This window comes from Mytilus galloprovincialis, chromosome 9 (assembly GCF_965363235.1).
Source record: "Mytilus galloprovincialis chromosome 9, xbMytGall1.hap1.1, whole genome shotgun sequence".
Taxonomy (NCBI): Eukaryota; Metazoa; Mollusca; class Bivalvia; order Mytilida; family Mytilidae; genus Mytilus; species Mytilus galloprovincialis.
In genome coordinates, this window is record NC_134846.1 from 75,786,231 (window position 1) to 75,800,976 (window position 14,746).

The following is a 14,746-nucleotide window of genomic DNA, read 5'->3' on the forward strand; positions in this document are numbered from 1 at the left end:
TATATTATAATTATCATGATTAAATGACCAGAAAATTTAATATTTTTGTGCATAAAATTTTGCAGCCAAAACACTGAAATCCGTTTTCCGTCGGGGGGCTTCGGCCCCCTGAACCCCTATCAAGACCCCAGACCCCCTGCCGATTTGTGCCTACAGTTGAATGAATGCCTAGCTACGCCCCTGATAAAGAATTAATGTATGTAATTTGTGTACATTTTTTCCATGACTTTCCATCTCAAAAATATTCTAAGTTAAGATTCTATAATTTTTTCCATGTTAAAAATATTCTAAGTCAAGATTCCATCCTCTTTTTCATCTCAAAAATATTCTAAGTCCACTTTCCATCCTCTTTTCCATCTACAAAGTTTTATTAGTCTACTTTCCATCCCATTTTCCATCCAAGAAGTATTTTTTCCATGGAATTCCATGGAAAGTTTTCCATCTTATCATGGAAAATGATGGAATAAGTAACACATATAAGTTTTCCATCTGACATGAATTATTTTTCCATGAAATTCCATGGAAATTCATGGAAAAAAACAAAATTTCCATCATTTTCCATCATTTTATCATGGAAAAAGTTGAACTGCATGGAAAATCTAGGGATGGGCACAGTACAATCCATGTATAAAAAAAATAAGTCAATATGAATATTCAATCTGTGCCGTTACCATATCCATATTTTTTTATAGTTCAATTTTAAATGGAAGATTCAACAAAATGAAATGTGGTTTCATATTAAAGGCCAAAAATAAATGGCACAACCTCTTCTTTGTTTAACTTGGTTATCTTATTGATATATACTTTCTTCAAATTGATCTAAACTAAAGCAGATGTCATTTTATGCTACAAACTATAAACAGAAATATTTCAAAGGTGCATTACATGAATGGTGGAATAAGGGAACTTATCTATCTACAACATAACTGCATTGCAAACCTATTTGGCTGGCTGTAATAATGCAATACTGTACTAACATGCCTCTGTCATTTACATACAGGAGACATTCATTCATTCATTTATATAGCTTATTCAACATTACACACTGTATCAACCCTCAATCAATATAATCCCTAAAACCATATTTGGAGCTCTTGGTTATATATATTTATTACTATCAAAGCAATCACATGTTAAAAATATGGCTAATTTAACCAAGGGGGATGTCATTATTTTTTTTTTCAGTTTAGAGCTGTATCTGGCAGAACAATACTTAATTTGCTGAGAAATCCACAGCTGTCAGTTATGCAGGTAAGATTGTTTGAAAAGATGACATTTGCTATCTGTGTCGATGTTTCCATTTGAAATTTGGTGTTATTTTTAGCTCACCTGGCCCACAGGGCCAAGTGAGCTTTTCTCATCACTTGGCGTCTGTCGTCCGTCGTCGTCATCGTCGTCCGTCTTCGTTAACTTTTACAAAAATCTTCTTATCTGAAACTACTGGGTCAAATTTAACCAAACTTGGTCACAATCATCATTGGGGTATCTAGTTTAAAAAATGTGTCCGGTGACCCGGCCAACCAACCAAGATGGCCCCCATGGCTAAAAATAGAACATGGGGGAAAATGTAGACTTTAGCTTTTATCTCTGAAACCAAAGCATTTAGAGCAAATCTGACAATGGGTAAAATTGTTGATCAGGTCAAGATTTATCTGCCCTGATTTTTTCAGATGAATCAGAGAACCTGTTGTTGGGTTTAAAAATTTTATTATTTTGAATATTATTATAGATAGAGATAAGCTGTAAACAGCAATAATGTTTAGCAAAGTATGATCTACAAATAAGTCAACATGACCAAAATGGTCAGTTGACCCCTTAAGGAGTTATTGCCCTTTAAAGTCATTTTTTACCAATTTTTCGTAAATTTTTGTAATCTTCTACAAAAGTCTTCTCCTCTGAAACTGCTGGGCCAAGTTTGATCAAACTTAGCCACAATCTAAGTCGTCCGTCGTCGTCATCGTCGTCCCTCTTCGTTAACTTTTACAAAAATCTTCTCCTCTGAAACTACTGGGTCAAATTTAACCAAACTTGGTCACAATCATCATTGGGGTATCTAGTTTAAAAAATGTGTACAGTGACCCAGCCAACCAACCAAGATGGCCACCATGGCTAAAAATAGAACATAGGGGTAAAATGTAGATTTTGGCTTATAACTTTAAAACCAAAGCATTTAAAGCAAATCTGACAAAGTAGTTAAATTGTTTATCAAATCAATATCTATCTGCCCTGAAATTTTCACATGAATTGGACAACTGATTGTTGGGTTGCTGTCCCCCAATTGGTAATTTTTGGAAAATGACGCAGTCATTGTTCCATTACTGGCGACCTGAACTTCATTACATTTCTCTGCCTACCGCGCTTGGTTTCGTATTTACTATTTTCTATACAAACTGGAATCTGCTTGTGTTATCATTAATTATGCATGAGAGGTCATTGTGTAGTAATCAGCCAGGAACCAGTTTACAAACTAACTGGTTTCTGCTTGTATTCCACTACACTCGGACAAAGTGTTGTAGTTTGACGGGAACCAGTTTAGAATTTGTAAACTACAAAACGTAATCGGTTATTGTTCATTCCGTTTTGGTGTTTCATACCGACTTTTATGGTTTGAATAAGCTTAAGACCCTTCAAACATTAATGTGATAGGTATATTAAAGACTGTTTTACAAAAGGATGGAACTGTTTTGCTTTCAAAGTCGTACTATAGTGATATCTGTTATGTACGGATTTCCACTCTCACCGGTTAATTTCTTTTTTTACACGTGCTTTTGAAACTTCCTGTTTAAACATCGCAAGTTTTAAAATTGTTTTTTGAGTGAATTTAACTTATTTTAACAATCATGAAGCGTTCCAGAATCATTTTCAAGCAGTTTCTTCTTCTCTTTGATGATGGAAAATAGGTTTTTCTCAAGAAAATACCGCAAACGATCGCAGAGGAATTGAAACGTACAAGTCAAGTCGGCACCTGGTTAAATTGGCATCTACTATAGTCAAATCGGCACCTATTTGACGTCAATTCGGCATCCAATAATATTTGTTATAATATTTTCTATTCAATTAAGTAATAACTGTTACCAAGTACATAGTGAATATGTTGTTGTGTATTTAGGTAAACAACGAAACCAAAGTGAAATTATGTTGTTGTGTATAAAGGTAAACAACGAAGCCCTTACCCAAGCTGTTGTTTTAACAATTAGACAATTATTAAAAAAAAATGGAAAACTATGAGTCCCTTTCAATAAATCAAACTTTCATGCCAAATAATAAGCAAATTTAAGGTGTTTTTTTTTCAGTAAAGTTTAAAAAGCATTAAACAAACAATCCTGTAAAATGCTCAACTGGTTTAAATAATGCAGAAAAATATCCAATATCTCATGTATTAGTCCAAATAATTATGACGTCTGGCAAGGCTATTTTATTTTTTTTCTGTGACGTCTTCCTACGAAGTTCGTAGGAAGGCTTTCTTAGGAAGGCGTCCCAGAAAAAAATTAACATAGCCTTGCGGTCATAGAAAGGTGTCCCAGAATAAAATTAAAAAAGCCTTGCCAGACGTAATAATTATTTTGACTACTCATATATATATATATCATTAAAAATACACCAAAAATGTCATTTAATTGAGAAAAATAAATATATACAAAATGTACAATGAACACCCAAAAATGTGAAAGTTAGTATTTAACTCTTTTTGCTTAAATACTGAAAAAAATTCTGGCAACCCCTTACTTATTTTTGGGATACAATTGCTTTCAAGCAATCTGTAGACTTATACCGGTGGCTCAGAGCATTTCCCTCACGTCAATCGTTTTATTCTAAACATTAAGGAACATCTCGGATTCTTATGATTGTCTTGCTTTAAAAGGTAAAAACAAACAAAGGGATTGAACTTAAACAACTTTCCTATAATGTTCTTTTCATAATCTTCATGTTTGATAATTCCCTTGACTTATATGCGTGTTTTTAACAACACGGAAAATCAGAATTAAGCAGTATTTATATTTAGTGTATTTATAAATTTAGAAACACGTCAGAGGGAATTCCCAGTTTTGTTAAATGCGAGAGTTCTCTGAATTCCGATCAATCTATATCTGTCATATAAGAACTGAAGTGGAGTTTTTCTTGTATGTTACCGTTATGAAACTGATATTTGAGATTGTATTTCCATAAAGAAATAGATAACCATCTAGGTCGTTTAATAAACATTTATTATAGGTTCTTGCTTCAGGGTTTGTTTTGGAAATTATGCGCATGCGTATAGTTTTCTTGACTTCAAGGGGTTTTAGATTGAATGGTTGCTCTAGATTCCCCACTCAATTAATTAATTTATAACTCATGTGATCTTTTTTTATATATGCCCGCTATTGAGGGTTATTGTGGTCGCATAATTTTAAATCATATGCATGATTTAAAATAAAATAAATATCGTCCACATCGTAGAACACCCCTTTCGGCGAAATGGAGTCTTCCATATTACCGTTTTGAGTTGTCTCCCTTCCGGAAGTAAATTCCATGAATTCTGAAATCGGGTATTAGCTCGTTCTGTCAATAAACGTCGTATTATATTAATAACGATCGCAGATTAAACCGATAAATGTGTACGGAAAGGAGCCATGATCACTGACCCAAAGGAAATTAAATATTTAAAGAGTTAGGAATGGGGTGCCTCCTAGAAATAACGTAGGAAAATAGGTGATCAGATAATGTACGAGGTGAAATACCTTCTCTCACTCTTGATTCTCGGTGACTGCTGTGGAAAGTAAACTTGGAATTGATAGTACAAAAATAAAACACAATAGGTCTAATTACATTGTTCATACACTTTTATCCGGGATTGGCTATTTTGTAACTATTTTACATGTGCAGTAGAATTAGTTTTAAAAATAATATTATCCAGCTACATGTATACATGCTGTACTGTAAACAAATTTGCAAAGCTTATTACAGACAAATCAGATTCACATTTTGAGATCAAATACAGAAACTTCAAAACATTTAATGATGAAATGTTTTTACAAGATTTGTCAAATCAACCATTCGATATAATACATGAAATCAATGATCCAAACGAAGCAATGGACATGTGGTATTACTTGTCAATGTATTAGATAAACATGCACCTGTTGTTACTAGACGTGTAAAAAATAAATATCAACCTGAATGGTATACTAATGAAATTGGTAAATCAAAATTCCAAAGAGATTATTTTCACAAAAAGAAAGACACTGAAAATTATAAAAAATATAGGAATAAAACTAGTGAATTAATCCGTTCTGCAAAAGCAAAATATTTTATGGATGCAATAGATAACGATAAAAACTGTAAAATTCTTTGGAGGCATTTAAAGGATATGAATTCAACAACTAAACAGGAAATTGACATTTTAACACACGAAGGAAAAGTACTTATAAACAAAAATGATATTGCTAACTGCTTAAATGATCATTTTAGCACAGTAGGTGAGAAGCTTATTTCAAATCCTCACCAAAGTTTTAAATCTGAGAAAATTAATAATTATGTCAATTCAAAAATAAGTGATGATACTAAATTCTCATTATATACTGTCACAAATGACGAGGTTCTACAAGGTCTCAAAAATCTAGACACAACTAAATCAACTGGAACTGATGGAGTTGGACCAAGAATTTTAAAACTATCAAGGTCGATTGTAGTAAGCCCTCTTGCTCACATAATAAACCTTAGTTTATGTACAGGATTATTTCCTAACATATTAAAATCTGCTAAAGTTGCTCCCATATTTAAAGGAGGGGATAAAACAGACCCAAACAATTATCGACCCATTTCGATTTTACCCACTGTGTCCAAGTTATTTGAAAAGACTGTCTTTAAACAACTATATCTATTCTTAACCACACACAAATTATTAATACAACAGCAGTCTGGATTTAGAGAAAAACATTCTTGCCATACAGCACTCATTAAAATAATTGATAAATGGTTAGAAGAATTGGACAATGGAAATTTTACCGCCATTCTCTTTTTAGATTTTAAGAAGGCTTTTGATACGGTAAATCACAATATACTTTTATCAAAACTCAAATTATACAAATGTGATGACCACTCTGTAAAATGGTTTTCATCGTACCTTTCTCAGAGAATGCAAAAAGTTAAGTTAGGAACCACTGAATCAGAATATCAAACTGTGACTTTTGGAGTTCCTCAAGGTTCTGTACTTGGACCTTTATTGTTCCTCATTTATATAAATGACTTACCATTAACCCTAGAATATACAGAATCTGATCTATATGTGTTTGAATAAAGACTTAGACAATGTTATTAAATGGTGTAAAGAAAATGATATGACGATAAATAGCAAGAAATCAAAATGTATGCTTGTTGGATCAGACAGAAAACTGGTAAACTGTAATGAATGTTTATGTGTTTTATCACAAGATAATATCGCTTTAGATAATGTTGAAGTTGAAAAACTTCTCGGAATTCATATTGATAAAAACCTGTCATGGTCAATTCAAATTGATAAAATATGCGAAACTATTTCAACCAGAATATATTTGTTAAAAAGGTTGAAACGTTATTTACCATTAAAGGGTCTTAATCTTTTTTACAATAGCTATATATTACCCATTATTGACTACTGTTGTACAGTATGGGGTCTTACTACACACATTAATCTGGAGAGGATACATAAGCTCCAAAAACGTGCTGCAAGATTAGTTTTATCTGTTTCTTTTGATTTTCCATCAACAGTAATGTTTAAAAAACTTGCATGGATGACTATATTTACGAGGATACACTATTTTCAAGCTGTGTTAATGTTTAAGTGTATGAATGGTCTAGCACCTGGCTATCTATCTATTAAATTTACTGCTTGTGCTGATCTTTATAATTATTGTCTGAGGTCGACAACATCAGGACTTCTTCATGTACCAAGACCTAATTCTGATTTTTTAAAAAGAACATTTAAATATTCTGGTCTTATTACCTGGAATAATTTACCAAATAATATTAAAGAAATAGATAATTTAGATACATTTAAGACCAACTGTTCAAACTATTTTCTAACTGAACAGAATAAAGATGCACGAAACTAAGGCATATCTTTTCTTCTACTGAATTCATATATATGTGCTTATTCAATATTTAAGCTGCTATATTTAACTGTATTATGTATTTAATTTTGTATGTATTTTTGTCCGTTTTCTATTTGTATAAATAGTTTTTGAAGGCCTCATGGAAGATTAACATGTAATTGTTAAATGTGTTACCTTCGTTAAATAAAGAATTTTATTATTATTATTATACATGTGTCAATGAAACAACGGCAATCGTATCCCTCAGAGCAATCTGCTCTTTGATTACTCTTTTTGCTTAAAATACTGTTAAAATATATATTTAACATGGGTGACGAATTGACTATATCAGGTGTCGATTTAACCAGGTGCTGATTTGTCCAGGTGCCAATTTAACCAGGTGCCGGTTTGACTAGAATTCTTTGACAAATGTTTGAAATTACCTGAGTTTCATTAGACCTTTGATAACAGTAACAAAAAGATTATTTACTTAATATTTTGTGGTATCAGGTCTGTTCGCGCCCAATACACTTTCGCACCTTGCAGGTTCGCACCTCGCATGTTCGCACCCAAGGTCCGTTCGCACTCTACTCATTCGCGCTCAATTTTAATTCAAATTCAAGTTGAATAATTGGAAAATCATGATTGTTGTTTTAAATTGCTTTGCTGTAAATACTGAATGTATTTATAGCTTGGTATGAGTAAAACATTGAAGATTTTAAAGGAAAAACACAAAAGATAATTGTTTTTAACAGCTTGGTCCCTTTGATCTGAAACAACGAAACAATAAAATATAGGAACCAAAATATAGCAATCCACTATTATAACCAAAACATGATAAAATCTATTCAACACACAGAAAAAAACATAGTCAGAATCTCACTTCATTTTGAAAGAAGTCAATGAAACAAAGTTATAGCAATACACTAACCAAAACATGATTAAGAGTTATTCAACACAAAATAAAACGTTGACAAAATACCACTTTAATTAGAAAGGATTATCATTATTTTTAACAATACGCTATCCAAAACATGATTAAGATTTATTCAACACAAATAAAAATGCTGTCTCACTTTATTTTGAGACAATGACAACAATTATACTTATAAGAAAACACTTGCTTTAAACACAAAACCAATTAAGATTTGGTGCGAACATTTAGGGTGTGAAAGTGAAAGGGGGCGAACATGAGTGGGCGCGAACGGACCCGGATTCAGACTATATACCAGTGAGAAATATACAAGCCTTTCTACGGTATTTATTTGTACAATTCAGGTAGTCTTGACCTATTCATTTGTCTTAAAAAAACAGCCAGTTGTCACCTTCACTTCACACACACACATATATACGAATATCAATTATATGCTTACGAGACATGTTGCATTGTTAAACTAATTACGGTATGTGAAAATCAAGACTTGCATAAAAACTATCCCTATATTAGAGACAGTGGCGTCATTTTTCTTCAGAGCTTTCAGCTCTTTGATTAAAGAAATGTTGCCATTTTTGGTTATTATCTTGAATACTATTATAGATAGAGATAAGCTGTAAACAGCAATAATGTTTAGCAAAGTAAGATCTACAAATAAGTCAACATAACCAAAATGGTCAGTTGACCCCTGAAGGATTTATTGCCCTTTATAGTCAATTTTTAACAATTTTCATTAATTTGGTAAATTTTTGTAAATTTTTACAAAATATTTTCCTCTGTAACGAAAGGGCTAAGTTTATTATAGATAGAGAAAATTGTAAGTAGCAAGAATTTCAGTAAATAAAGATCTACAAACACATCACCATCACCAAAACACAATTTTTTCATGAATCCATCTGTGTAAATTGTTTAATATGCACATAGACCAAGGTGAGCGACACAGGCTCACAAGAGCCTCTAGTTAAGCTAGTGAAAGATTTACATGCCCTGAACTTCTAAGAGTTTTATATTAAAATTCTGTACTACCCATTCCTACACTCTGGCGTATGTTCATTAATACTGGTAACATTCCCAAGTTAGGTCTTTATTTGATGAAACATGGAGATCATATTTGGGAACCAGTATGTAAACAAAACCAAATATCTATGAATATTATACCCCAAAAGAGGTGTGGTTTGTGAAACAACTGTATTTACTAAGTGCAACCTATAATAGTTGTCCTTGAAAATAAACACAAACCCTTCATCATCATCATTATTGGTGCTTAAATACATTTATTGTTAAATTACTTAAGGGGGATCATAGGTATATATTTCCTTAGATAGAATTTTCTTATACTTTGCCAAAATGAAGATTTACTATCCTTTTTTCAAAAACAATAACATAATAAAAAAAACTATGGGTCACCAAGTCATGCCAAATTGCTCATATTTGGAAAGATTGTTCATGAAAAAAAACACATTTTTGTGAATAAAAGAAATCTATGAGACAGAATTTTGAAAATAAATATGAGAGGGCAGCTTTAATAACAAGATTTAAGAAAATAAGAAGAAAATATTGGATCACCTAACTTGTTTTCTTGCTACAAGTAAAAAAAAAAATCATCATTCCAGTATTAAATTTTTACTTTAAGAGTTATCTCCCCTTAAATGGCTAAGTTGAAAAAATGATTCATAATAACAGAAATATTTGTCATTTGTTTAAATATTTTAAATAATGCAATAAATCACTTGTTGGGGAAGACAATGGGGTTGACCAGAGTGACATTCCCTCACATCATTCATTTTGTTTTTATAGTGTGGAAAACCCCCCAACAAATCTTACTAAGAATGAAGAGATGGGGAGACACAAATGAATAAATTGACTTTAAACACTTTTTTTACACATTTCCCTTCTGTTTCTCTCGAAATTATCGTATATCGAGTTCTCCTTTACACTTTTTACGTTTCTTTTACAATCCAGAAAAATCAGTATGACGAAATATTCTAAATATATCCAACCTACATTATATTTTATAGTGACGTCATTGTTTGAAAGCCACATTACGCATAAGCAGGGATATCCTTCACTGGTTATTTAAATCATTCTCAAAGATTGTGCACTTATTAAAAAATAGTATTTGTTGAATTTAAACATAATGATGTTTGCTGTAGATAATTTAAACATCAACATGCAATACTTTAATTTGTAGGTCAACAACTTTCAAAGTAAACAGAAAGTCGGAGGGGCTACATGAGATCGGGGAGAGAAACGATCTTTTCCATTTTTTCTGTAAAACTCTGTTTTGAGAATCTTCCTCCAATTCAGGAGCACCTCGATTTATGAGCTAATTATCCACTAAAATAAACACTTAAAATGTGACATTTAGTATATGATAAGTAGTCTTTCATTAAAACTAAATTTTGTGTACCAACATAATCATTGTAATAGTTACAAAAAAATTACAAATGTTGCATTTTGTAGTTTAAACCTATTTATTCATGAAATTTTACAAATATTTCAAAATGTAGGATTTGGAAACAAGCTTCACACAGTTTACATCAATCATATTGTTATTTTTATTAGTACCTGTATCCCTGTGATGAGAGATATAACTGGGAACTTTATCAATGGAAATTTAAAACTGAATAGATTTTTCAGTCCTAACTTTCTCAAGAAAAAAATTAAAAATTTTAAGAGTACTGTCACAAAAAAATGGAAAATGGCCCTAGCCTACAGTTCAGTCGTACACTATTAAGATTTAATAATTGTAGTTGTTGTTAAATGACAGAATTCAACTAGTTGAATTTTAGATAATTAACTATCAACTTTAATTGAATGTTTAGATTTAGAAGATGCAGATCTCTTCCATTGGTCTAAATTGAATCCTAAACTAAAGAAACGAAATTACATTAAACAACAATTGATTCCAATAGTGTCAACCTTCCACATGTTCTAGCTGTTCTTTTTTTCATTCTTTATATGAAGACTGTCAAAAGATAAACCCCAACCCCCCCAACCCCCACCCCCAAAAAATGAAATAGAAACAAGGGCCGTCTTTCCGAAGCTCTTTGATTTTTTTTGTACAAATTAACAGTCTTACACTTAAATTGCAATTCTGACTCAAAATTTGCAGATTAAGGCAAAGAACTATTTTGATTTTGTACAGCTATTGTACAATCCAAGATGGCGGTAATACTCACTGTACTGTGAATCTACCTTAATGATACATTCAAATGTAAATGTAGACTTCCAATTTCACTGTTTCACCAATTCAGCTAGCAGTGTTCATAAACATATGATTGACTATTAACTGTGGCATTTCCATGTTTGTCTTTAGATAGAAACTTTGTAAGGTAATTTATTCGGAAAATTTAAAATTTTCAGATTTTGTTTTACAGTGGTTGGTGTTGATAATATTTGGACTGATAGTTGGTGCTATTTACTGGCAGCTAGAGAAAGATTGTGTAACAGGAATCCAGAACAGGTATAGTAGATATCTAGTAACTGCACCACTTTTTTTTTGTTCTTTCAAAAATTCAGAAAAAGTATTAAAGTCATTCCTCAAATAGGACAATAGAATTGTGTTGATTTGAAAACATTTGCTTTATACCATGCTTTTTGTCGAGCCTTCGACTTTAGTCGAAAAAGCGAGACATAGCGATCCTACATTCCGTCGGCGTCGGCGTCGTCGTCGTCGGCGGCGTCCACAAATATTCACTCTGTGGTTAAAGTTTTTGAAATTTTAATAACTTTCTTAAACTATCCTTGAATTGTACGAAACTTGGACAGAAGCTTGTTTATGTTCATAAGATAGTATCCAGAAGTAAATTTTGTAAAAATAAAATTCCATTTTTTCCGTATTTTACTTATAAATGGACTTAGTTTTTTCTGCCAGGAAACATTACATTCACTCTGTGGTTAAAGTTTTTAAAATTTTAATAACTTTCTTAAACTATCCTGGAAATGTACAAAACTTGGCCAGAAGCTTGTTTATGATCAGGAGATAGTATCCAGAAGTAAATTTTGTAAAAATAAAATTCCATTTTTTCCGTATTTTACTTATAAATGGACTTAGTTTTTTCTGCCAGGAAACATTACATTCACTCTGTGGTTAAAGTTTTTAAAATTTTAATAACTTTCTTAAACTATCCTGGAATTGTAAGAAACTTGGCCAGAAGCTTGTTTATGATCAGGAGATAGTATCCAGAAGTAAATTTTGTAAAAATAAAATTCCATTTTTCCCGTATTTTACTTATAAATGGACTTAGTTTTTCTTCCAGTTAACATTACATACAGTCTGCAGTTAAAGTATTTAAAACATTTTTAAGATTCTTAAACTAGCCTGGATTTTTACCAAACTTGGACAGAAGCTTCTCACAATCAAAAGATAGTATCGAGAGGAATAATTTTATTGATTTTTTTCATCATTTTTGATGAGTGTTTGATTAACAGCAAAAGTAGGCGAGACACTGGGTTCCGCGGAACCCTTACAAATTTTTAGTATATCTTAATACTAGGGATGGCAACGAAGTAGTACTCAAGTCGAGTACTCACATGGAAGGTCGAAAAACTTGAGTACAAATTAAGTACTTGAATACTCGTTTGTCTTTTATAAATCTTGAGATGTTTCCCTTGAATTTATCTTCCCTTTGAAATATCATGACTGAGTACCCAAGTATTAAATTTCAGATCTTTTGACATCCCTATTAAATACACATATCATTTACTATTAGGTATTTGAATATCTTCATAACTGTATTAACTGAATTTTTCTCTTATCTTCCAGAGTTGGAGCCTTTTTCTTCATTATAATGAATCAAGTATTTGGAAATTTATCGGCAGTAGAATTGTTTATCAAAGAGAGATCCATATTCATGTATGTAATTTTATAGAATTGTTCATTTTAGTAGTTGTAGTTTTGACTAAATCTTTATTTTTTTTCCCTTTATGATTTTGAATCAAGTATTTGGAAATATTTAGTTCAATATAATTTTTTTAAAAGAGGTTTATATTTTCACGATGTTCACACACATCCATTGAACACAGATGTATACACATATCCCATTAAACAACCATGTATAAGCTCGTTCCACTAAACAACAGTTTTTATACGACCGCAAATTTTGAAAAAATTTTCGTCGTATATTGCTATCACGTTGGCGTCGGCGTCGTCGTCGTCGTCGTCGTCCGGCGTCCGAATACTTTTAGTTTTCGCACTCTAACTGTAGTAAAAGTGAATAGAAATCTATGAAATTTTAACACAAGGTTTATGACCATAAAAGGAAGGTTGGTATTGATTTTGGGAGTTTTGGTCACAACATTTTAGGAATTAGGGGCCAAAAAGGGCCCAAATAAGCATTTTCTTGGTTTTCGCACCATAACTTTAGTTTAAGTTAATAGAAATCTATGAAATTTTGACACAAGGTTTATGACCACAAAAGAAAGATTGGGATTGATTTTGGGAGTTTTGGTTTCAATAGTTTAGGAATAAGGGGCCAATAAAGGGCCCAAATAAGCATTTTTCTTGGTTTTTGCACAATAACCTTAGGTTAAGTAAATAGAAATCTATGAAATTTAAACACAATGTTTATGACCACAAAAGGAAGGTTGGTATTGATTTTGGGAGTTTAGGACCCAACAGTTTAGGAATTAGGGGCCAAAAAGGGACCCAAATAAGCATTTTTCTTGGTTTTCGCACCATAACGTTAGTATAAGTAAATACAAATCTATGAAATTTAAACACAAGGCTTATGACCATAAAAGGAAGGTTGGTATTGATTTTGGGAGTTTTGGTCCCAACAGTTTAGGAAAAAGGGGCCCAAAGGGTCCAAAATTAAACTTTGTTTGATTTCATCAAAATTGAATAATTGGGGTTCTTTGATATGCCGAATCTAACTGTATATGTAGATTCTCAACTTTTGGTCCCGTTTTCAAATTGGTCTACATTAAGGTCCAAAGGGTCCAAAATTAAACTTTGTTTGATTTCATCAAAAATTGAATCCTTGGGGTTCTTTGATATGCCAAATCTAACTGTGTATGTAGATTCTTCATTTTTGGTCCTGTTTTCAAATTTCAAATTCTACATTAAAGTCCAAAGGGTCCAAAATTAAACTAAGTTTGATTTTAACAAAAATTGAATTCTTGGGCCTCTTTGATATGCTGAATCTAAACATGTACTTAGATTTTTGATTATGGGCCCAGTTTTCAAGTTGGTCCAAATCAGGATCTAAAATTATTATATTAAGTATTGTGCAATAGCAAGTCTTTTCAATTGCACAGTATTGTGCAATGGCAAGAAATATCTAATTGCACAATATTGTGAAATAGCAATTTTTTTTTTAATTAGAGTTATCTTTCTTTGTCCAGAATAGTAAGCAAGAAATATCCTATTGCACAATATTGTGCAATAGCAAAAATTTTTTTTAATTGGAGTTATCTTTCTTTGTCCAGAATCAACTTAAATCTTTGTTATATACAATATACAATGTATATACACTTTTTACTACCAACTGATAAATTTAAATAATCTTTACCATTCAGTGATAACAAGCAGTTTTTTTACATCTTAATATTTTATGATGTATTTGAATGAGTAGTTATTGTTGCAAACTCCATTAGAAATTTGAATTGATATCAGTTTTGAAAAAGGGAAACGGGGATGTGAAAAAAAAGGGGGGGGGGTTAAATTTTTCTCATTTCAGATTTCATAAATAAAAAGAAAATTTCTTCAAACATTTTTTTGAGAGGATTAATATTCAACAGCATAGTGAATTGCTCAAAG

General features: G+C 31.6%; 1 protein-coding gene across 2 annotated transcripts in view; it reads left to right on the plus strand.

Annotated features, from left to right (window-relative positions):
- Nucleotides 1-14,746, plus strand: part of LOC143045958 (broad substrate specificity ATP-binding cassette transporter ABCG2-like) — a 52,379-nt gene that overhangs the window by 29,543 nt on the left and 8,090 nt on the right. For both annotated transcript variants that reach the window (XM_076218820.1, XM_076218821.1), the window contains 3 exons: nucleotides 1,186-1,251; nucleotides 11,364-11,449; nucleotides 12,752-12,841. In XM_076218820.1, the coding sequence (XP_076074935.1) occupies nucleotides 1,186-1,251; nucleotides 11,364-11,449; nucleotides 12,752-12,841 (242 nt within the window). The remainder of the gene's footprint in view (nucleotides 1-1,185; nucleotides 1,252-11,363; nucleotides 11,450-12,751; nucleotides 12,842-14,746) is intronic.